The 25292-nt window shown below is 41.6% G+C and overlaps 1 protein-coding gene across 6 annotated transcripts in view; it reads right to left on the bottom strand.

Annotated features, from left to right (window-relative positions):
* The window catches only part of LOC123762678 (uncharacterized), a 136802-nt gene that overhangs the window by 45662 nt on the left and 65848 nt on the right, over window positions 1-25292 (bottom strand). For 3 of the 6 annotated variants that reach the window (XM_069332363.1, XM_069332364.1, XM_069332366.1), the window contains 5 exons: window positions 17954-18019; window positions 5851-5997; window positions 4971-5165; window positions 4450-4569; window positions 1969-2019 (listed from right to left, as the gene is read on the bottom strand). In XM_069332363.1, the coding sequence (XP_069188464.1) occupies window positions 1969-2019; window positions 4450-4569; window positions 4971-5165; window positions 5851-5997; window positions 17954-18019 (579 nt within the window). The remainder of the gene's footprint in view (window positions 1-1968; window positions 2020-4449; window positions 4570-4970; window positions 5166-5850; window positions 5998-17953; window positions 18020-25292) is intronic. The other 3 variants (XM_069332365.1, XM_069332368.1, XM_045749350.2) reach the window with 2 other exon arrangements.

Genomic DNA, 25292 nt, shown 5'->3' with positions numbered 1-25292 from the left:
GCAGAGAATAATTTGAAAGTCTAATGAGTTGAATTGATGGAAAGAGGTACCGATATGAATTTTATGGAGTGAGAAGAGCAAGTTCATGTAACAACGGATACTGTATATTGATAAGCCTAACAGGCTTCCTGTTCATAGCAATGGGAAAGTAATACTGTAGTTTGAGAGAGAGATTTATGTAGACTAGTTTAACATTTTGCTGATATGCATGAGAGAAGACTTGAAAAGTGTATGTGAAAGTAAAGTTAGGATTGTAGAAAGAAAAAGGATTTCTGTCAAATAAATATGAAAGGTGAAGTGCTTGAAGGAAATAAGGTAAAACAGCTCATAGAAGAGGAAAGTTGAACAATCAAAGTTGAGAGCAGAATAAGTCAAGGAAAGTAACTGGCTGGGGTAATGGAAGCCCTGGTTAGAAAAACCATGCTAGAAATATGCAGATGTAACCAGAGGACTGCATAAAGTGGTCACAGTATCAACCCTTATGTACTGGGGCTTATGTTTTCCAATGCAGTACTGGAAAATTCAAATTTTGGTGATGTGCAGGGAAATTTTGACTTCACAGTTCGAGCACGTATTAATGCATATAATCTCTGCTAATCCATGAGTTTTTCATGGTCTTGGCAGTGTCAGGCTAACACACTCATCCTGTGCATGTGTTTTACAATTTTTTTTTTATTATACACTGTACCTTCAAATAATTTGTTTAAATTTGTTATTTACACAGTTTTTATTAAAACATTGTCTCTGTACACCTCAAAGGCTGTCTGTAGTATGAGAGTGCAGAATCAAGAATTTGAGCAACAAAAATAAATAATCTGAATAAGAGACTAAAGTAAAGAATGAAAATGTTATGGAGAGGTGTCAGGTGCAAAGGTCAACACACTGCAAGACTGAGGAGATCATACCTAATTGGTTTGGACATCATGAATAAATGGATAATAGTAGACTGGTGAAAACAGTGTATTTGAGTGAATTTGAGGGTAAGAGGAGGAGAGGAAGGCCCAAAAAGTGATGGACATAGTGGGTGAGGAAGTGAGAAATGGTATGAACAATGTACAGGATATGGTGAGCAGTGTGTTGGTGATAAAACGTACAGTATGTATCGGCACAATCGTTCAGATGAAATTTTGGTAGAATTCATCAATTGATAGTCTTTGCTGAAACATCTGCATAGTCTATTGTATAGTACCATTTTGTAAAATTTTTAATAGTAATTTTTATTAATACAGTTTGCCTTATTGCAATTCAGAAATCTTGAACCTTTGAATATTATACGTAATAAGAACTTATCCCAATGTATTTAAAATATACTGTACTCTTTCTAAGCCAAATAAATACTGTACATAAATATGAATAATTAAAATGAATGGTGTGAGGTGCAAAAGGGTGCATACACTTTTCAAACATAATAGGCCTTACATAATTGATTTGGATAAAGGGTATAAGAACAGGCAGCCCCTGGCCTAGTACCCTTTACCAAGGGCAAGATGACATTTAAGTGGTTACTCATTCAGTTACTGATCAGCGACAACAAGTTCTTGTGCCAGTCACATGAACAACAATAAACCTATCATTTCACATGAAAATTATCATTAAACACACAGGTGCACCAAATTCAATGTAAACTCATTAAAAATGTGAATAAAATAAACATATTGCTAAATAATCTACAACAGTATTGTAATTCTATATCAGTTAATTTTCTTCATACTACAATTTAAATAAAAATTCTCACACCTTTAAAGTTACAAGACAAACACAAATACATTAATACAGATCAGTTATGGTAGCCAATCATCCTCTGATATTAGAGCTAACTACAATCATCTCTGGTATAGGAAAGTCACACATTTTCAGTAATTCATTGTAGGGAAGAATAAGAAACACACACACACAAAATCTACATAATCTTTGAGTAAATACACTGCAAAACTGTTAGTATAATTTAAAACAGGTAGTGAAGAGCACCTGTCTCAGGCTCACTGCATCCCACTGTGTACAGGACCACTCCTGGCCTGCCTGAAGACAAGCCCCAAAACATGTCAACACAATCTTCTTTAACATGCAATATTACATGTCTTTCTCTACACCAAAGAATGGTTATATTAAATTATCATCATTTCATGTCAATCCTTTCATTGAATATAATCATGATATACATAATTAATGCATTTAATTTGAACTCTACTCATTACAAACCTAAAGCAAATTGTACTATTTATCATGCACCTCTATTTTGTGTTTAGCATGAGAACTCGAATCATATATTATCTTTCTCTCATTGTACAAGGGTATACCATGCCTCTTCTCACCTATGCTAATGTCTTGATCCTTTAGAATCACTAATTTATTTTACTACTTTTGACTAGCAAATGTTCTCATTACAGAACCTTGAAAAATTGACATTAATTCTTGGAGTGCAATGAGACTTGTTTCCCTCTCACTGCATCCAAGTTTCCTAAATTGATTACAAATTCATGAAGCTTATGCTTTTATTGATTAGCATTGTCTATGCATGCATCATGCTTTTATAAATCCCAAAATTTCTTACACATTTTCACTAACTGTTTTAAAGCATCTTGCTACACTATCTCCACTGCTGCAGCTATTTAAGCTGCATCATCATTAACCTGTATCATCACAATCATGTCTTCCATACACCCTCGGATGCTTGTGTCACACCCTGACCTTTTCCATACCTCAAACACAGCACTATGGTCAAAGCTAACTTGTCAGAAGCCCAAACAATTTAAGAAATCCTTCTGAGCATACTCACAGCTTTCATTTATTATTTAGAACATCAAATATTGGAGCTTCAAATCTAGTACAGTAGTTAGAATCAGGTTATTGATGCCAGATTCTGCAAGTGTTCAGGAAATGTCAACTAGTTTGTAGCTTCTGATGCATATTCTTTTTAAATTGATTCTTTGCTTCTGAAGCATATTCTTTTATACTCATTCTTATTTAACATGCAGCCTAGCAAGCATAATATATAATTAGTGCTAAAGAATTTTGCTGTGTTGAAGACGAGTTAGAAGAGCTTCCAGTATATATATAAAAGCAACAGAATATGCTTAAACTTATTACATAAGTCATACCACCCAACTATTAATATTATACATATTATTATAGCCATTAGTTATATAAACCAATATTATAATTTGTTACCACTTGTCCCCTGTAATTAATATAAATGTTAATATTTATATTCTTTATGAAGAAAGTGTTTAAGGTTTTGTAAACAAATTGGCATTCATACAGAACAATAACATCCAATTACTGTAGCACAGTGGATATTTAATTGAAAAGGATATAATATTAGATTAGGCACATTGTTGCAAAACCACTCTCACACAGCATTACTGTCTTCACTTCTCTCTTCCGTTTAGTTTTAAGACTTGCTTGAAATGCTGTGCATCACTAGAGGATTAGTTTAACCACTGTAGTGCGCAGAGTGCCCTAAGACACTAGAGTTGTGCCTTTTTTTTTTTTAATTAGGCTATATTTTAATGTTTTCTAATGTTTTCATCACTTTGTCTTGAAAATGGTTGTTTTATTGTTGAGTTACGGACACAAAAAATTCATTACATATATATACTGTACAGTATGTAATGAAATTTTGAATAATGTTTCAATCCATGTACAGTATTAAAGGCAAGGTAATTATGAGAGAAAAGCACTAGGCCATTATGACTACATGGCATTTGCAAGAGATACAAGGGCAAGGAGCTGGGATTGGAGAAGGGGAATGATTGCAGTACCTGAAGACAATTCTATAATTCACTCAAGTGTAACACTGTTCTTTCTGACTATGCCTTTGATGTACTCTGATGACCATCTCTAATGCTCTTTCCTTAGCCAAGTTCTGTTGAACCTCTTACCAACCAGTAAATTGTAAGATGAATGTGGTCTTTCCTCACGTCTCAGACTACATTACATGACTCACCTGAGTCTACAAAAAGCCAGAACCACAAGTGATGTTAACTGTTTTATCTTGCTCAGTTTTCTCAAAGATCTCATTGTATAAAGCCAAGAGAGATTATATTGTAAAAATGTTTCTCAAAATTTTGGTCCTTTCAAATGCTGCCTCAACAAATTTATAAGCTATTATGAACAAAAAAAAAAAAGGGGGGGGGGAAAGAGACAACAAAGGGAAAGAAAAACACCCTCATGGTAAGTCTTGCCGTGCATCAACAACTTGTGCATCACGAACCTCGCACAGACTAGCATACATGAGCATCCCCACCTCCTACTCTTGGTGTTACAAACAAAATTGCTGAAGTAGAAATTTATGTTATCTGAAATTGTACAAACCAAAGGATTCCTACAGTATATAGCACAGGATTATATATATTTTAAATATACTATGTACCACCAGGAAGTGATAAATTATAGTTTTAACAGAGAGGGAACACCTTGGATAATAGAGAAGTATGATTCATCACTCACTTGGTCTGGTTGGTGGTTTATCAGATTCCTCAAGTTGCCTCAGTTCTACCTCAGTCTTGCTCAGCATTTTGTATTTGTGTTGCATCATTTTCATTATCTTCTTGATGAAACCCACATAATCTGATATTAAAATTACATTTCAATTATATACTTATTTATAGACTTAATGCATACAAAACTCTGTACAGTGTTAATACAGCTAGAAAAATGAACACACAGCATCAGCGGTCTAACTACTGTACAGTTCTCATACAATATACAAGTTATTTTCCTTAGATTACCTGATTTTCACAAGTTTTGAAATAAACATTTTATAATTAAGTGAAGACGGAATATTAATACCAAGTTTTGGCAACTAATTTTATCTTTTTAATAATCTAGCCATTACGTTCACATAATGTGTAGTATTTATCATGGAGATGTCACAAACTTGAACTATGTAAAAAAAAACAAATAATTGCATGCAATGAAGTTCAATACTGTATATTGCATTATATATTAGACAAAACAGAGTGATTTACCTCTTGGAAACTCTAGAGGCGCTACTAACTCCTTGAAGAACTCCTGTGCGCTTCTCATCCTTTCCTTCTCAGGTACACAACTTTGGAACCAAAATCTTAATTGTCTGCTCTCTTGTGTGTGCTTCTGTGTTTGAGCATTAATTAAGAATACTTTAAACTCCAACTGCAAGTGGGCGGGTGTGTCCTCCAAGTTTTCTAAGAAAACATAATATACAGTACATCAGTTGTGTTACAGGCCATCAAGGGGTTTGCAAGAAATACCATCCTGATTCATCTTAAATCAATGTACTGTATACTGTACTGCATAATACTATGACCATTCATACTGTGATCAGTAAATGAAGACTGGTTTGCTATTCAAGCATGCATTAGTAAAATAACAAATCAATAATGTGAGAACAAATTAGAATATAATTAATAAGAAATATATTGGAGAAGGCTGTGAACTTTGTAATTTCGGATTTATCATTTATTTAGTTAGCAACTCACTATCTCCCTAAAGCCTAACTTTTTAATTTATTTATCACAGTACTTTTCTGATATTTCTTAGTTCATAATTTAATTTGTCTAATCCTTAATGTTATCGACACTCTCATAGCATCTTTTAAGTTTAATTTTTTTCGGTTTACTGTTCTGTATATAATCGTTTGTACTGGCCGAAACACAGCGTTTCGGCCAGTACTTTGCTGCTCCCACATACCCACATTGGTTGGTGCCTCTTAACACTCATACACTGGCACAGCGTCACCCATACCCAAGCTCATCTCCCCTCTGCCCACACGGGTCATTATTACCAACTTGGTAACTATTACCTTGGTAAGGTATTACCAACACTCGCCAGTCTTTATCGCAACACACACTGGTCACAACTACCACTCACCGGTCCTAGTATCCTTGTTGATGATGATGCCAGAGTGTTGGCCCCCACCCACGTGGACGTTGCCCTCCTGGGGCGCCATCTTGCGCCGCTCCACCATAATGGTCGTCGACGTGGCCGTCTTGCCCTTCGGCGTCATCACAATCCGCTCTGTGGAGGGTGTAATGCAATATTAATTAATCTTTTACACATTGACACAGCTTAAGTGCTCTCAGTAAAAGCAGATCGACCTCCTGGCACACCATGTGCAAAGATGCTGGGTGCCCCAGAGACGGCTGCACGGCGCTGTTGAAGAAGGGTCTCTGTTACAAGAGTTCAGTTCAAAGGGATATGCCATATATTATGCATTCTGTATACTTGTGTTTTCTTTATAAACTGTTGTCAATGCTTTCCTTATCTTTAAATTTTATGAGTTTTTTTTTTTTTAATTTTGCCCCGAGGGACGAGTTTATTGGGCAGCGCCACTCATCCTGTGAGTGGACTGTTACATGTTTTCAAAAGAAAAGAAAATTGTGAAGGTTATAGTGTAAACAGTTCAATGAATAATGATAATTCAATTTAATTTAATTCAAATGCAGAAGTAATTTGCCTGCAAGACCATATATGGCATTTTATGTGGCCCTGGCCAGTTTGATATCAACCTGCCTATTTACGGTTCTGGGAAACAATGTCCCAGCGGCCTAGTCTCTAACCAGCCTTCCTGACTGGTGAGGTCAACCAGGCCATTGGACACGTATGAATCAGTCTGGTTGATCAGGTATCATTTGTAGGTGTTTATCAAGTTCTCTTTTGAACACCGAGAGGGGTTGGCCCGTTATGCTCATATATATATATATATATAAATATATAAATTAAATAAATAAATAAATTATATTATATATTATATATATATATATATATATATTATATATATATTATATATATATATATATATATATTATATATATATATATATTATATATATATATATATATATATATATATATATATATATATATATATATATATATATATATATATATATATATATATATATTCCAATTCCCAACCGAGGCGCAAACAAATAGGCAGAGTTTCTTTCGCCTGATAGTTCTGTTCACCTAGCAATAAATAAATATATAACGGAGTTAGACAGTTGCAACGGGCTGCTTCCTGGGGATGTGTGTATGTGTGTGTTAGAGAGAAATATATGTAGTTGACGTAGTAGAGGAAAAATATACCGGATAAAAAGGCAGGGTCCAAGAGCTAATAGCTCGATTCTGTAGGCACAGATAGTAGATACAAATAGTAAATACACACACACACACACACACACACACACACACACACACACACACACACACACACACTAGGGGGATATCCGCTATTGCCGCGGTCTGCCTCCCCTCTTTCTCTTGTTCTATATTATATATATATATATATATATATATATATATATATATATATATATATATATATATATATATATATATATATATATATATATATGTCGTACCTAATAGCCAGAACGCACTTCTCAGCCTACTATGCAAGGCCCGATTTGCCTAATAAGCCAAGTTTTCCTGAATTAATATATTTTCTCAATATTTTTTCTTATGAAATGATAAAGCTACCCATTTCATTATGTATGAGGTCAATTTTTTTATTGTAGTTAAAATTAACGTAGATATATGACCGAACCTAACCAACCCTACCTAACCTAACCTAACCTATCTTTATAGGTTAGGTTAGGTTAGGTGGCCGAAAAAGTTAGGTTAGGTTGTCGAAAAACAATTCATGAAAACTTGGCTTATTAGGCAAATCGGGCCTTGCATAGTAGGCTGAGAAGTGCTTTCTGGCTACTAGGTACGACATATATGTATGTATGTATGTATGTATATATATATATATATATATATATATATATATATATATATATATATATATATATATATATATACATATATATATATATATATATATATATATATATATATATATATATATTTTCTCTCTCCTACAATATTACAAACAACACAAGAGCAAGTGTCGCTGTCTCTTCATAATATTAATAACATTCACACAATATAACAGTTACCCCATTCGTATGAGTCTGCCCCAGTTTTCTCTGGGAGGAGAGGAATTGAATTTGTGTTATGGGACTACGGCCTTAGTTTGAATAGTAATTTTTTTTTAATTTCCCCGGGATCATTAAATAATGGTGTATATTTCCATTAATAACTATTGATTTTTTCAAAATATTTTGGTAGGTGTAGCTGGTGGGGGCAGTGCCAAAAATCGTCATGGGGGGGGGGGGGGGGGGGCGAAGTTTAAGTGTAACCCTGGTACGATATTCTCTATTGAATTCTGGCGACCACGAACAGCCTATGTCAGTCCTGTAACCCAGACCATTTCACCTGCAAATTTGGTTAAGGCTCGCCTTAAGAATCTGGACTCCAACGTTGACACAGAATTTATCGGAACTAAATTAATTAGTTCGGAACTGAATTATGAGTTCCTTGGGCATACTGGGATGCCAGGCATCCAATCAAATCAGCAGACTTCTAGATGTTACTACTGCTCGGCTTAGACTTGGTTACAAGTATCTCTGGGAATTCTCATTATCTGCTGATGTAGACCTGACCAAATGTAAACTGTGTCAACAAAATTATTCGCACACCCTCCGTCACTATGTGATGGAGTGCGAAAAGATACGTGAATTCAGAGACAATTCTATAACCAATGTTCCAGAGATGTGTAAACATTTCATTCAAAATTATCGGCTACCAGAAATCTTAGCCAAATATCTTCAGTTTGCTAACTGTAGGAAGTAACTATGTGATTGTAACCTATCCGCCGCTGCCCACTGGATGGGGGGCGGTGTGCAGGACAAACATATAAATTATGACACAAGTTCTCCACATATGTCAGTTGCTTAATTTAGAACCCATTGATGATGTGACTTATACTGAATTTTTGTAACTAGCTCTTCAAGATTGTAACTTGCTTAGCTAAATGAATTGTGGGGTTGAGTCCCTGAGCCTATTATGTGCCTCTGTAACCCTTTCCACTACCGCCCCACAAGATGGGTATGGGGTGTATAATAAATGAACTAAACTAACATTTAAACTGCTACAAGGCTGTGTATTTTATACACAGCCTTCAAGCCACCTTATTCGCATTCTTTATTCTTTTAACATGTATAATTCCCAGTTGTTGCACGGTGATGCAGTCTACACGTACCACTATGCAATACCTTACATCTCAAACAATACTGTCTCAAGATCGTGGCTATCAACTCAAGGAGCCACCCCCCCCCCTCCTCCTACACCCCCCTAACTGTGCTTACACCAGAATAAGTAACGCGAGAGAAGCAAGGCCAGCTTCTTACCTTAGTTTCCCGTCATTTCCTCTTAACGCACCTGACTCACACCACCCACTCCTGGGGGGGGGGGGGGAGGGGGTGAATAAAAATTGTTACGCTTTTTCCAAATATGAGATTAATTTCCCTGTAATTCTGAGCAGTAAGAACCGCTCTCCTTCCTGGCGAGGTGCTCCCACCACCACTGACACATAGTAATGCCCTGGGAAAACACATGGAGCGCGAAATGTAGTAAACGGATAAACTACGGTTATGAGATACTAGACGGGTTATCCGGCTGTGTCCGGGTCACAGAGGAGGGGGACCCCCCCCCCTCTACCTTTCTCCTACTCCCTCAACATCCCCTCTCCCTCCTCTTCTTCCAACACCTCCCTTCATTCACTCTCTCCTCTCTCTCTAAAAATATAATGTTACGAAGTACTGAAAAGACTGGTTAAACTGTACAGAAAACGCATGGCAGATTTCAGACATGAAAATCGCAAGGTGTCGCTATACATGCCAATATTTCTTAAACGGTGGCACTGGGGGGCCGACCCGGACTAGCTACAACATGCCATCAGCGAGGTCCTGTACGACGCATCAATGAGGTCTTGCAAATTACATGAGCGCCATCAACTAGGTCCTGCACGAGGCTTCTAGGGGAAAAAGATTTAAACATTTTAATTTGTTCCAGTAATTTAGAAGTTTTATTGGGTGGATTCTAGCAGTAAAAGATCTTTGCAAGTTCAAGGTCAGCAAATTCTACAACTTTGAATGGGGTTGTTTTTGTGCTACAATATTCCACCCTAGAAAGCATCAGTCTTGAAAAGTATTATTTTCATGACACATCTTGCTTGAAAGATTCTTGTTATCCAATTTGTAATTTTTTTTAGTTATGACAGCTATCTTATTGTGTTTTTAAAAGTAAGGTTTTTGTTTTTAGTTCTATAATGTGATTTGACTTTGTATGGTATGTGGTTTCAGTTTTTATATTTTCGTTTTTTTCTATAGCGGAAGCACTGGAATTTATTTTCATTAATTATTTTGTGTACCATTGAAAGACACGGTTTATATCAGTTTGGTAATTTGCTGTGTCCTCTATATTGTCTACTCTCTTAATCCTAGTATTATGTACAAAGGATGATACGGCAACATAGTTTGTGTCCTTGTCTATGTCCGATATGAGGAGGAAAAGTACTGAAGCAAGCACTGTATCCTGTTGGGGGATTGAGCTTTTCACGGTAGATGATCTAGATTTTACTTTGTTGACAAAACGAGTTCCGTTTGAAAGATCCATCTTCCTACTGTGCCAATAATTTCTTTTGAGCGTATTTTGTGCGAGTAATATCATGCTCAGACTTGTCGAAAGCTTTCACGACATCGCGAAATCAGTGTTTTACTTTGTTTCCATGGCAGTTAAGGCCATTTCATAGTGGTCTAGAAATTTGAGAGGCTGGTGCGCCCTGTTCTGAACTCAACGTCCAAGGTTATGTAGACGCCGTGATACTTTGTGTTTTGTGATCATCTTAGTGCTTTTTCAAGTATTTCTAGGTGTGATTGATGTTAGGGCTATCGGTCTATACCATTTTGCCCTTGCTTTATTTCCTCCTTTATGGAGTGGTGCTATCTCCGTCATTTTAATTATGCCGCGGATAACACCAGTATCTAGGCTCTGCCTTTAAATAATCTTAAGGCTCTGTGATAGTGACCCAAGCTATCGTAGCCTACTCTATTACAGCCGAACCTAAACTCATCTAGTTTTAACAATTAGAAAACGAGCATTGTGCAACATGCTGTGTACGTAGCCCGTCCTCAGTAGTTTTTTAATACAAGATGCACTCCCCGGGTGTCCTTGAGGCAGTGTTGCGCCACTCGTCACTCACAACACCGCGGGAGACGGAACAAATGAGTCTTAGAAGGTTGTCTAACGTCTGGATTAAAAATAAATGTTCATAAAATTTATTTTTTAAATCACAGGAGAAAGACTGCTGAAAACGCGCGCACACACGTGTGAGAGCTCCGAGCACGGGGGAGCAAGCACAGAGTAATGGAATATGGAAGGGATGGGATGGGATGGGATGGGAAAGAGAAAAGATAGAATAAAACAGGAATGAGATTGAAGGATTGTCGGGGTTTATCTCTTCTCTTAGGAAACGAGAATTCACTATAATTAAATTCCATGTAAACAATCATATTACAAAATATAAATAAAATAATAAAAATAAAAATAAATATAAAAAATGCATTACTCTTGCATATTATATATATATATATATATATATATATATATATATATATATATATATACATACATATATATACATACATATATATATACATATATATATATATATATATATGTATATATATATATATATATATATATATATATATATATATACATATATACATATATATATATATATATATATATATATATATATATATATATATATATATATATATACATACATATATACATATATATATATATATATATATAATATATATATATGTCGTACCTAGTAGCCAGAATGCACTTCTCAGCCTACTATGCAAGGCTGGATTTGCCTAATAAGCCAAGTTTCCCTGAATTAATTTATTTTCTCTAATTTTTTTCTTATGAAATGATAAAGCTACCCATTTCATTATGTATGAGGACAATTTTTTTTATTAGAGTTAAAATTAACGTAGATATATGACCGAACCGAACCAACCCTACCTAACCTAACCTAACCTATCTTTATAGGTTAGGATCGGTTAGGTAGCCGAAAAAGTTAGGTTAGGTAGTCGAAAAACAATTAATTCATGAAAACTTGGCTTATTAGGCAAATCGGGCCTTGCATAGTAGGCTGAGAAGTGCGTTCTGGCTACTAGGTACGACATTATATATATATATATATATATATATATATATATATATATATATATTATATATATATATATTATATATATATATATATATATATATATATATTATATATATATATTATATATATATATATATATATATATATATATATATATATATATATATATATATATATATATATATATATATATATATATAAAGATTCAACCGTGAATCTTGAATGACCGGAAACAAATGTACCTGAGTGGAGGTGGCGGGATGAGCCCGTGACCTAGGTTACATAACCTGAACACGTAGCTGCTCTTAATTTATGCCTATTGCGACCCCTGAGAACCCACGACGACTGAAGCGCTTCAGCAAGTTGTGTGGTTAATGTGAGTGGCATGTCTGAGCACGCGCAACACATCCGTCAAATCATAGTTGATGAAACTGGTAACAGCACAAATGGCGACCTTCGGAATCATCTTTTATTTTTCTTCTGTTCTAGTCCAACCAAGGCCAGTCACGCGCCAAGCTACGCAAGAAGACGCAAATTATTATTAATCTACGCACTTCGGGAGAACGTCGCCTGCCACAACCAGTGGCAGTATCAGGCTGTCTTCGGCTAGTGTTCGGTGTGGGTGGTGGCTCGCCCACCCAGCGCCTCGCCACCATTGTTTTGATTGTTGCCGCCGAAGGCGGCTAGTTTATTGTGCACCCCATACTCATCATGTGAGCGGTAGCGCAAAAGCATTACAGAGGGCACAAAAGGTCTTTATCAGACCTCATCTTAGATTATTACATAAACAATTTCTTCAATCCTTCACACCTTATAGATACAATGTCAGCTAATTACAGAGAAAGTGCTATTACAAGAGCTACATATTTACAGTAAGTCATCATACATTAATGGTAGGTCTTGTCGTTAATACATAATAGTTTGGCCAATGGGGATATTAGAGTCATAGGGGAGCTTCTGTTTATTATTAGTCCTCACAATACACTACTTGTTTCTGAATCTCATATGTCGTTCATCTACTGGAAGCAAAATGTGGGTACAGTGCAAGGATTTCAGGTAATTTATCCATGGTAATAAGATAGGTTGCCATATCATACAGAGTGAGCTTAGATTTATCTCTAAAAGGCTCAATTTTACAACAATCCAAGATATAGTGTTCGAGTGTGTGTCCCTGCCTATGTCCACAGTTCCTCCGGGTCCTGGAAAAGGAGGCTCGACTGAGGACCAATCCTAAACTATTAGATCCTGCTCAACCACCATTAATTGGTGATGTGGTTGTAAACCGCACAGCAGGCCGTGAAACATCTCAAAAGGGAAAACTCCCTAATGGGCACAGTATCCAATAGCGACATTGGCTCGACGTTCATTTGGCGTTGAATTGGCGCAGCTCTTGGATATTGACACCGGGTCTAAGCCTGCCAACAATATTCAGGAGTCGCCTGTACCCACTTGTGTATATAAAAAATAAAAGTCGGAAGAGGAAAGTGTGTGTAGTAAGGCAGAGCGGAGGGTCGGGTGGCTACAAGGAGGTTGTAAGGATCACTATTAGAGGGACTGGTTCCATATCTGCACACGGAAATACCACCACATTAGACCAGGCGGCATGGTAGGATGTGCAGAATAGCCCTGATGAAAAGCAGAGGTGCAACAGGTACGCTGAGAGAGAACTATTAACACCAAAGGCCCGAGACTTTTCAACACACTCCCGCTACACGTAAGAGGCATAACTGGTTGGACTCCCACCGTGTTCAAAAGAAAAAACACATATATAACTCCATAAAACACATCCAAAGAATACCTGATCAACCAGGCTCTAATTCATACTGTTGGACCAGGCTGCGAGCAGCCGCGTCCAACAGTCTGGTTGACCAGACCAACCAGGAAGCCTGGTCAGAGACCGGGCCGCGGAGACGTTGATCCTCGAAATCACCTTAACTGCAAGTTAAGGTAAGGTCACTGAACAGGCTTTCTGGTTGGCGGCTTGGTTAACCAGCCTGTTGGACGCAGCAACATAGACTCTGACGTAGGAATCACAGACCCGTTGATCTGCTACACTTTGGAGGTGTTTACCTTAAACGGTGAACAAGATAAATTCAAGTATTTAACCCTCAATACAGCAGGTCACTTCCGATTATGAACAGCCTTGTCGTTTCATACCCCCCCCCTCTCTCTCTCTCTCTCTCTTGTACCTTCCTCCTCGTGTTAGGTGGGTCGCGTGGGCTGGGTGGGGTCTCGTGGTCCGTGTGGGCTGGGAGGGCTGGGTGGGCTTGAGAAAGACAGAAGGCTTACAGTTCACACTGAAGGACAACTGCCGTGGGGTGATGTTCAAGTTCCCAGAGGAGCTGGTCAGGGCCACGTGCAACAAGCCCCTGGAACACCTTGTAGAGAAGACTCCCAGTGGCAGCCTCCGGACAAGAAGAAGTGTGTATCAAGTTGCCTCTTGAGCACACAGCTCCGGTAAGTATACGCCTTACATTCACACGTCATTGAGAAACCATGGGCCCTTATTGCTTGTAAAATTATTATTAGTTTACTTATGGCACTCCTACTTTAAATATTTTTACGTTACATACTGATATGCCTAGTAAGGAGTTAGTAGGCCCTTACTATGCCCTGTAAGGAGCATAGTAACTCCTTACTATGCCCTGTAAGGTGCATAGTAACTCCTTACTATGCCCTGTAAGGAGCATAGTAACTCCTTACTATGCCCTGTAAGGAGCATAGTAACTCCTTACTATGCCCTGTAAGGAGCATAGTAACTCCTTACTATGCCCTGTAAGGAGCATAGTAACTCCTTACTATGCCCTGTAAGGAGCATAGTAACTCCTTACTATGCCCTGTAAGGAGCATAGTAACTCCTTACTATGCCCTGTAAGGAGCATAGTAACTCCTTACTATGCCCTGTAAGGAGCATAGTAACTCCTTACTATGCCCTGTAAGGAGCATAGTAACTCCTTACTATGCCCTGTAAGGAGCATAGTAACTCCTTACTATGCCCTGTAAGGAGCATAGTAACTCCTTACTATGCCCTGTAAGGAGCATAGTAACTCCTTACTATGCCCTGTAAGGAGCATAGTAACTCCTTACTATGCCCTGTAAGGAGCATAGTAAGGAGCTCGAATTAGTTCCTCTAGTATTTCTCCGGTGTAAATTATAATGCATGTCTTTGGCCTAAATCCCTGAGAGTGTATTCAGAGGGCTTAAAAGTAGCCCCAAGAAATTAGTTTTATTTAAAGGAGTTTGAACAGTAAATGTTCTCTACACATTTGTAGAGTGTGGTGGAGCCGGTGGCTGAGCGGACAGAACACTGGACGCGTGATCCTGTGGTCGCGGGTTCGATCCCGGGCGCCGGCGAGAAACAATGGGCAGAGTTTCTTTCACCCTGATGCCCCTGTTACCTAGCAGTAAATATGTACCTGGGAGTTAGTCAGCTGTCACGGGCTACTTTCTGGGGGTGGAGGCCTGGTCGAGGACCGGGCCGCGGGGACACTAAGCCCCGAAATCATCTCAAGATAACCTACACGATCAGCCAACTACTTCAGCCTTGGATGAAGCACTCAGTGCACAACAAAATTCCACTCTTAGAGAGTGACAAACACAAATTTTGACACTAGCTCTCCACATATGTCAGTTGCTTAATTTAGAACCTGTACTTGAGGTTGATCTCGAACCCATTGTTGATGTGACGACTTATACTGAATTTTGTAACTAGCTCATCAAGATTGTAACTTGCTTAGCTAAATGAATTGTGGGGTTCAGTCCCTGAGCCCATTATGTGCCTCTGTAACCCTTTCCACTACCGCCCACAAGATGGGTATGGGGTGCATAATAAATGAACTAAACTAAAAGAGAGTCGTGATGTCTTATAAGCAAACATCGTTGTTTTGGCATCTCTTGTTGAAAGATTCTTGTTATCCAGACGACAATTTTTCTTGCAGTTGTGGCAGTTACTTTATTTTAAGGTAGCCCTCTCACCATAGTGCCAGACGAGGGGTCACTGGCACCAGTTAGGCACCAGCTGGAGCACCCAACATCACCATAGTGCCAGACGAGGGGTCACTGGCACCAGTTAGGCACCAAATGGAGCACCCAACATCACCATAGTGCCAGACGAGGGGTCACTGGCACCAGTTAGGCACCAACTGGAGCACCCAACATCTCCTTTGTGTGTGTGTCTTTGGCACTATTGATCGTGGCCCTTCCTGCCTCACTCACCATACGTCAAGGTGGCGCTACTCAACTCTCGCTATAACCGTAACAAGAGACCATTACACACTGCAACAGTTTCCGGTGTGTTCGTCTTGGGTCATTACCGGTTACCACAGGTCAAGCCTCCCCCCCCCCACCCACCCTCCCTGGGTGGTTACTACTAGTCACTACTGGTTACCAGACGTCCAGTCTTGCAGGAACACCTCTTACAGGCGTGCACCACACACTGACTATAATATATATACTACGGTATATATATTGATCAGCATAACAAAGAACACTACAATGACAGACCCCCAAGACCACCATAAAGTAGGCGTATGGCACCAATGACCTTGACCGTGGCGTTCTGGGAGTTCTACTCCCCGAGCCCGGGGACTTGTGATAACTTGGTCCAACAGGCTATTGCTTCGAGCGGCCCGCAGGCCCACCCACATATCCACTACATCACGGTTGGTCCGGCACTTCTTGCAGGAACTTTTCTAAATGCGTCTTGAAGACATCCACCTTTGTTCCGGCAATATTTCTAATGCTTCCTGGGAGGGTGTTGAACAGCCGCGGACCCCTGATGTTCAGATAGTGTTCTCCGATTGTGCCTATGGCACCTTTACTCTTAAGTTTCTATTTTGCATTTCCTTCCGCATCTTTCGCTCCAATGTGTTGTTATTCTACTGTGCAAATTTGGGATCTGGCCCTCCAGTATCTTCCATGTATATAATATTTGGTACATCTGTTGTTTCCTTTCCAGAGAGTACATTATGAGAGCTTGGAGACGGTCCCAATAATTCAGATGTTTTATCGTTTCTATACATGCTGTATAGGTTCTCTGTATTCCTTCTATTTCAGAACTCTCTCCTGCTCTGAAAAGGGAAGAGGGTATTGAGCAGGAGAGATTTCTCAAGACAATGACTAGTCCTTAATAACTATTCCTTTCGTTATAATTTCCCCATCAACAACAACTATCCGGTTAGTAATATCAAAGTCTTTAGATAGAACTATTCGCGACGAGACTATGGCACAGTGTCTAAATTAAACCTTATATATGTGAGTGATAATGGAACGTTTTGCCAGAGGTAGAGGACACGCTTTGGCACTAACCCCGCCGGGCGGCACTAACCCCGCCGCGCGGCACTAACCCCGCCGGGCGGCACTAACCCCGCCGCGCGGCACTAACCCCGCCGCGCGGCACTAACCCCGCCGGGCGGCACTAACCCCGCCGGGCGGCACTAACCCCGCCACGCGGCACTAACCCCGCCACGCGGCACTAACCCCGCCGGGCGGCACTAACCCCGCCGGGCGGCACTAACCCCGCCGGGCGGCACTAACCCCGCCGGGCGGCACTAACCCCGCCACGCGGCACTAACCCCGCCGGGCGGCACTAACCCCGCCGGGCGGCACTAACCCCGCCGGGCGGCACTAACCCCGCCGGGCGGCACTAACCCCGCCGGGCGGCACTATCCCCCCCGGCCGGCACTAACCCCGCCGGGCGGCACTAACCCCGCCGGGCGGCACTAACCCCGCCGGGCGGCACTAACCCCGCCGGGCGGCACTAACCCCGCCACGCGGCACTAACCCCGCCACGCGGCACTAACCCCGCCGGGCGGCACTAACCCCGCCACGCGGCACTAACCCCGCCACGCGGCACTAACCCCGCCACGCGGCACTAACCCCGCCACGCGGCACTTACCTTCCATCTCAGCCATAGTGCAAGTGTTGGCCGCCTCCTGTCCCTCTCGGCCGATGGTCACTCTCCCTGCAACACACAGTTGGTAAGTACACACTGATCACAACACCTGTCACACAACACCTGTCACACAACACCTGTCACACAACACCTGTCACACAACACCTGTCACACAACACCTGTCACACAACACCTGTCACACAACACCTGTCACACAACACCTGTCACGTCAATAGCAGTCATAACCTACCTGATCAGTTCAACTCCTACAACACACAATTCAACATGTTGGTCAAATAAGACCATACCACTTATTAATATATATATTTGCAATTGAATGCATTACAGTAGATAAGAATGAATTACATAGAAAGGTTTTATATTATTTCTACCCTGACTGATACCCATTTTCTCTACACCAGCGAGTCCACAACAGAGAGCCAGCGAGTCCACAACAGAGAGCCAGCGAGTCCACAACAGAGAGCCAGCGAGTCCACAACAGAGAGCCAGCGAGTCCACAACAGGGGGCCAGCGAGTCCACAACAGAGAGCCAGCGAGTCCACAACAGGGAGCCAGCGAGTCCACAACAGGGAGCCAGCGAGTCCACAACAGAGAGCCAGCGAGTCCACAACAGGGAGCTAGCGAGTCCACAACAGGGAGCCAGCGAGTCCACAACAGGGAGCCAGCGAGTCCACAACAGGGAGCCAGCGAGTCCACAACAGGGAGCCAGCGAGTCCACAACAGGGAGCCAGCGAGTCCACAACAGGGGGCCAGCGAGTCCACAACAGAGAGCCAGCGAGTCCACAACAGAGAGCCAGCGAGTCCACAACAGGGAGCTAGCGAGTCCACAACAGGGAACCAGCGAGTCCACAACAGGGAACCAGCGAGTCCACAACAGGGAGCCAGCGAGTCCACAACAGGGAGCCAGCGAGTCCACAACAGGGGGCCAGCGAGTCCACAACAGGGGGCCAGCGAGTCCACAACAGGGGGCCAGCGAGTCCACAACAGGGGGCCAGCGAGTCCACAACAGGGAGCCAGCGAGTCCACAACAGGGAGCCAGCGAGTCCACAACAGGGGGCCAGCGAGTCCACAACAGGGGGCCAGCGAGTCCACAACAGGGGGCCAGCGAGTCCACAACAGGGGGCCAGCGAGTCCACAACAGGGGGCCAGCGAGTCCACAACAGGGGGCCAGCGAGTCCACAACAGGGGGCCAGCGAGTCCACAACAGGGGGCCAGCGAGTCCACAACAGGGGGCCAGCGAGTCCACAACAGGGGGCCAGCGAGTCCACAACAGGGGGCCAGCGAGTCCACAACAGGGGGCCAGCGAGTCCACAACAGGGGGCCAGCGAGTCCACAACAGGGAGCCAGCGAGTCCACAACAGGGAGCCAGCGAGTCCACAACAGGGGGCCAGCGAGTCCACAACAGGGGGCCAGCGAGTCCACAACAGGGGGCCAGCGAGTCCACAACAGGGAGCCAGCGAGTCCACAACAGGGGGGCCAGCGAGTCCACAACAGGGGGGCCAGCGAGTCCACAACAGGGGGGCCAGCGAGTCCACAACAGGGGGGCCAGCGAGTCCACAACAGGGGGGCCAGCGAGTCCACAACAGGGGGGCCAGCGAGTCCACAACAGGGGGGCCAGCGAGTCCACAACAGGGGGGCCAGCGAGTCCACAACAGGGGGGCCAGCGAGTCCACAACAGGGGGGCCAGCGAGTCCACAACAGGGGGGGCCAGCGAGTCCACAACAGGGGGGCCAGCGAGTCCACAACAGGGGGGCCAGCGAGTCCACAACAGGGAGCCAGCGAGTCCACAACAGGGGGCCAGCCTTGACTTCCGGCAACTCCAATTACGTGATCAATATTTACAGGTGTGAGTAACCTTTGTGAGCCGTCTGCGTCCTCCACCAGTCGCTGCACCCCTCCTCCCCCCCACCCCAGGGGTGATGGGTGAATGGGGGGGGGAGGGAGAGAGAGGGTCGAGTAGCATCATGCTACGGTCACCCCCTGGCGGTGTTCCTTGGGTCACGCTAGCAACGGACGGAACGAACACAAACATGTAACACAATATAATGTTGCACAATAACCTCACCAGTTTTAGCACCCGGCCCCAGACACCACCTTCACACACTCCTAATGACATTTGCTAATACAAAGAATGGCATTTGCCACTCGGTTTATTATTAATTATTTGTTTTAAATAATTAATTATTATTATTATTATAAACTGTAAGAAAACTGTAGTCTCCGTGGTGTAGTGGTAAGACACTCGCCTGGCGTTCCGCGAGCGCTATGTCATGGGTTCGTATCCTAGCCGGGGAGGATTTACTGGGCGCAATTCCTTAACTGTAGCCTCTGTTTAACGCAACAGTAAAATGTGTACCTGGATGAAAAAACGATTCTTCGCGGCAGGGGATCGTATTCCAGGGACCTGCCCGAAACGCTACGCGTACTAGTGGCTGTACAAGAATGTAACAACTCTTGTATATATCTCAAAAAAAAAAAAAAAAAAAAAAAAAAAATATACAGCATTTCTTACGTAATCGTTCAGTCCGTCAAAAATGCGACGTATTAATACAAATTATAGGACCGTAATATTGACGTTTTCTATGCATCGGCCTTGCGACCCGTCCTGGACTCGAGTCCATTATATCCAGCGGTCGACCCCACAGGCGTAATCATCAATTTTAACATGATGTTCATTCAAGACGGAAATTTTCTCAAATATAAATATAATATAATATATTGGCATATTGTGCATATATAGGCATAGGCTAAGTGTATAGGTTATGTTGGCGATTATTTGTAGTACGTGGGTGAAGCATTTATAGGGTTGTGGTTTGAACAGAATTCGGTAGTAAAGCACTTGTTCCAGAAGTGTTCGTACGTCATCAGTTGTGAGTCGTGTGTAAACCGGTTTTCATTCATAAACAGCGGGTTTGGCGGGTGCATGGAATTACATTTGGGTCTTTGTGTGGAGGACGGGCTGCGGCCTTGATACATTAAGTGGGCTGCGTGGATTGGCAAGTTTCTGGTCAGGCAAAACAGTTCCATTATTGAGTGTCAAGAACACGCTGGGCAAGCAGGGGTGGTAACTGCTTCAAGGTCACAGGTCTTACGGACGCTGGCAAAATATTTCCATAATAATAATAATTATATACGTAATAATTTTGCGAAGAAAATAAAGATAGTCAATACATTCAGCGCCCACATCAAACGAGCGGCGTGGTTATGAGTATTATTAATTAACATCTTTATTGACAAAATTAATTACAATTTTGCGTAATCTGAGGATTTCAATTAAGTCTTATTAAAGTGAGGATAATGCTGGTATTCACAGGTTGTGAGTATGGTTGGCTAGGTGGCAGACGGCATGGTTGGCTAGGTGGCAGACGGCATGGTTGGCTAGGTGGCAGACGGCATGGTTGGCTAGGTGGCAGACGGCATGGTTGGCTAGGTGGCAGACGGCATGGTTGGCTAGGTGGCAGACGGCATGGTTGGCTAGGTGGCAGACGGCATGGTTGGCTAGGTGGCAGACGGCATAGTTGGCTAGGTGGCAGACGGCATAGTTGGCTAGGTGGCAGACGGCATGATTGGCAAACTACAGGAGGCAGGAAGGGGGGGGGGGTAGCCGAGACAAGAGCTCCCAGTACCCACCTCCTACACCTCCAGGAACATTTATCAATATGCAATAATGTGCAGCCATCCTACGGGCTCACCATAGCCCGTGCTACTTAAAACCTTTTGCTCCCAGTAGCTGAATCTAAAAAACAACAACAGCGCAGCCATCGTTTGTCCATCCGACGAACCTTGAACCAAACACTTCCACCGTTCCCAGTGCTTGTCTAAATGTCCCCGTTCAACCGGTCGTTCTCCGATAAGCATAATTCAAAATATCTTCAACACCACTGGACAAATGCTCAAGCAATACAGCAACTATGCTTGCCCCAAGTGGTGGCCGACCCTAAGACGCATTCATAATTTTGTCCGCGCACTACATTCACATTCCCCATTTTTCTCAAATACAAATTAATAGTATACGTTGATTGATTGATTGATTGATTGATGAAGATTAAGCCACCCAAAAGGTGGCACGGGCATGAATAGCCCGTAAGTGGTGGCCCTTTTGAGTCATTACTAGTATCAAGAGCCGATACTGGAGATCTGTGAAGGTGCGACTGCACCCTGCGTGACGGGAGATGTCTCCGTCCCAATGTGTCCAAGTATACGTTGGAATAATGTGTATATATATAAGATCTAGGTTAGGTGTCTTCGTATTTGTAGTTCATGGATGAGGCATTTGAAGCAACCCGTCCTCAGACCAACCTCAGACTACAAATACAAATAATCGCCAACAGAATCTAAATACCTAACCTAATCAAAGCCAAAATATTCACAGTATGCTAATATATAACAATATTAATTTTTATTTGAGAAAATTACTATTATGAATGAACAGCATGTTAAAATTTATGATTGCCTATTTGGGGTCGATCACTGGATGGAATGGATTTTGTCTGATAATGGGTTCCTTCAAACACAAATAATTGTCAATATAGCCTAAACACCTAACGTAACCTACGTTTATCTATACCTATAACTTTAATATATAATACAATTAATTTATGAGAGCAAATTATATATTGAATTTATATATGAGCAAATTATATATTAATTTATATATGACAGCCAATTATATATTGATTTATATATGAGAGCCAATTATATATTAATTTATATACGAGTCAATTATATTTATATACGAGAGCAAATTATATATTAATTTATATTATATATGATGTTTTTATATATATATATATATATATATATATATATATATATATATATATATATATATATATATATATATATATATATATATATATATATATATGTCGTACCTAATAGCCAGAACGCACTTCTCAGCCAACTATGCATGGCCCAATTTGCCTAATAAGCCAAGTTTTCATGAATTAATGTTTTTTCGACTACCTAACCTACCTAACCTAACCTAACTTTTTCTGCTACCTAACCTAACCTAACCGATAGAGATAGGTTAGGTTAGGTAGGGTTGGTTAGGTTCGGTCATATATCTACGTTAATTTTAACTCCAATAAAAAAAAATTGACCTCATACATAATAAAATGGGTAGCTTTATCATTTCATAAGAAAAAAATGAGAAAAAATATATTAATTCAGGAAAACTTGGCTTATTAGGCAAATCGGGCCTTGCATAGTAGGCTGAGAAGTACGTTCTGGCTACTAGGTACGACATATATATATATATATATATATATATATATATATATATATATATATATATATATATATATATATATATATATATATATATATATATATATATATATATACATGAGGTATATATGAGGCTATATATATAAGGCTATGAGGTAATAATACACAATGTTAAAATTGATGACTGCACCATGGGAGACAGCCGCCAATCTAAGTAAGAGGACAAGTTGAATATTGTTTCACAACAACATCCCCATTCAAAGCTGGACAAATTGCTGACCTGGATTGTGTGTAAAGATATTTTACTGCTAGAGTCTACTCATTAAAACATCTAAATTATTGGCACCGATTCAAAATGTTAAATCTGTATTTCCTAAAGCGCAGGCGGGAGAGATACAATAATGTATACATGGAAAATATTAGAGGGACTGCATAAAAATCTGTACACGGAAATAACATCACATGTGACAGAGGAATGGCAGGATGTGCAAAATAGCTCCGTAGAAAAGCAGAGGTGTAATGGACACAGTGAGAGAGAACTCTTATCAACATCAAAGGCTCAAGAGTTTTCAACACGCTGCCGCTACACATAACTGGCCGACCCTCTCATGGTGTGAGAATTCGATAATCATTTCCAGAGGATATCTGATCAACCAGTCTCCGATCAACCAGATTCATACGTCAGGCTCCCAGCAGCCGCCTCGAACAGCCTGGTTAATCAGGCCACCAACCAGGAGGCTGGTCAAAGACCGGGCCGTGGGGACGATGATCCTTGGAATCACCGCAAGGGAACATTGCTGTGAAAATATCATGAACAGAAATCCATCAAAGAAAATATACCTTAGTGTTAGCCAAGTGTGAAACGCTTTACGAGCGAGACGTAGTTTGGACTACAACGATGTGTATGTGTGAATGTTTGTGTATACCTACAATAATGTGTATGTGTGAATGTTTGTGTATACCTACAACAATGTATGTGTGAATGTTTGTGTATACCTGACAGCTTGCATGGCATGGCTTCAGCTTCATGTCCCCGCTTCTGACATATGTTATCAAACCTACGTATGGATGAGGGTAGCCGCTATGTCCACTTCTAGTAAATATACAGGATCACGCTGTAGCTCTTGGGCTCACTTTTCCCAGCTATCATTAAAAAGCTATACTGACTGTCCCACGGGGTACTTCATCCTATAATACTATATTCATCGGAGACAAGCATGACAAAGGTACAAACTAGAGCCTTTTACACTTAATGGAATTGAACTCTAGTAGCCATTTGTGTGCTCCCTCCACACCCCATCTTTCTCCCCTCTCCCATCATGCTTTACCGCAGCATCCAGCTCCACCAACGTCACCACATCCATCACCAACCTTCACTCAAGATATTCAAGCAAGCAGACAGGCGGTAAGTGACTGTGCTAAATTTGACTGTGTGAAGTATTTTAGGCCGGGCCGGGAGTGGGGTGGAGCGCGCACACTGGAAATCGTTACTAGAGCATCTGGTGGGTTAAAGAGGATGACCCGAGGCGGCCCTCTGTTGGCATCCAGTCATGCTACAGGTGTACTCTGCCACCCTTGAGTGACTGGCGGGTGTACTCTCCCATCCTGAGTGCCTAGCAAGTGTACCTTGTGTGAGGGACAGGTGTACGAGGGTACCTTGAGTGACTGGCTAGTGACCGAGGGTACTGGAGGGGGTAACGTGGGTTCACCCACACACTCCTGGACCCACGGAGAAGCGCAGCCCAGTGACCCACTTCCTGCCGATGCAGAACTGGGTCTGATAGGTCCTTACCGTGGACCCCACTTAAAGCCGGCCTGCTCATGGCTGTACCTACTGCACCTCTCGTCTCGGCTGGTCCGTGGGTGGACCTATTGGTCCAGGTGCATTTGGCCGCTCATGCCAAGGGCTAAACTTTAAATTCCACTAATGCCACATAACGACCCCCCCCCCCCGCCAACAGTCCTCCAGCGGTGGTGGTCATTAGGGCACACACTTCTCTCACGGACATAATTATGCTCGGATCAATGTGTACTTCCTCTCACCAGGTCATTTTTAGACCAAGAATAATGCAAAGCCCCAATGATAGCTGGT

This window comes from Procambarus clarkii, chromosome 27, assembly GCF_040958095.1.
Source record: "Procambarus clarkii isolate CNS0578487 chromosome 27, FALCON_Pclarkii_2.0, whole genome shotgun sequence".
In the NCBI taxonomy this organism is placed as follows: Eukaryota; Metazoa; Arthropoda; class Malacostraca; order Decapoda; family Cambaridae; genus Procambarus; species Procambarus clarkii.
This window is presented reverse-complemented; position numbering and strand designations above follow the sequence as displayed.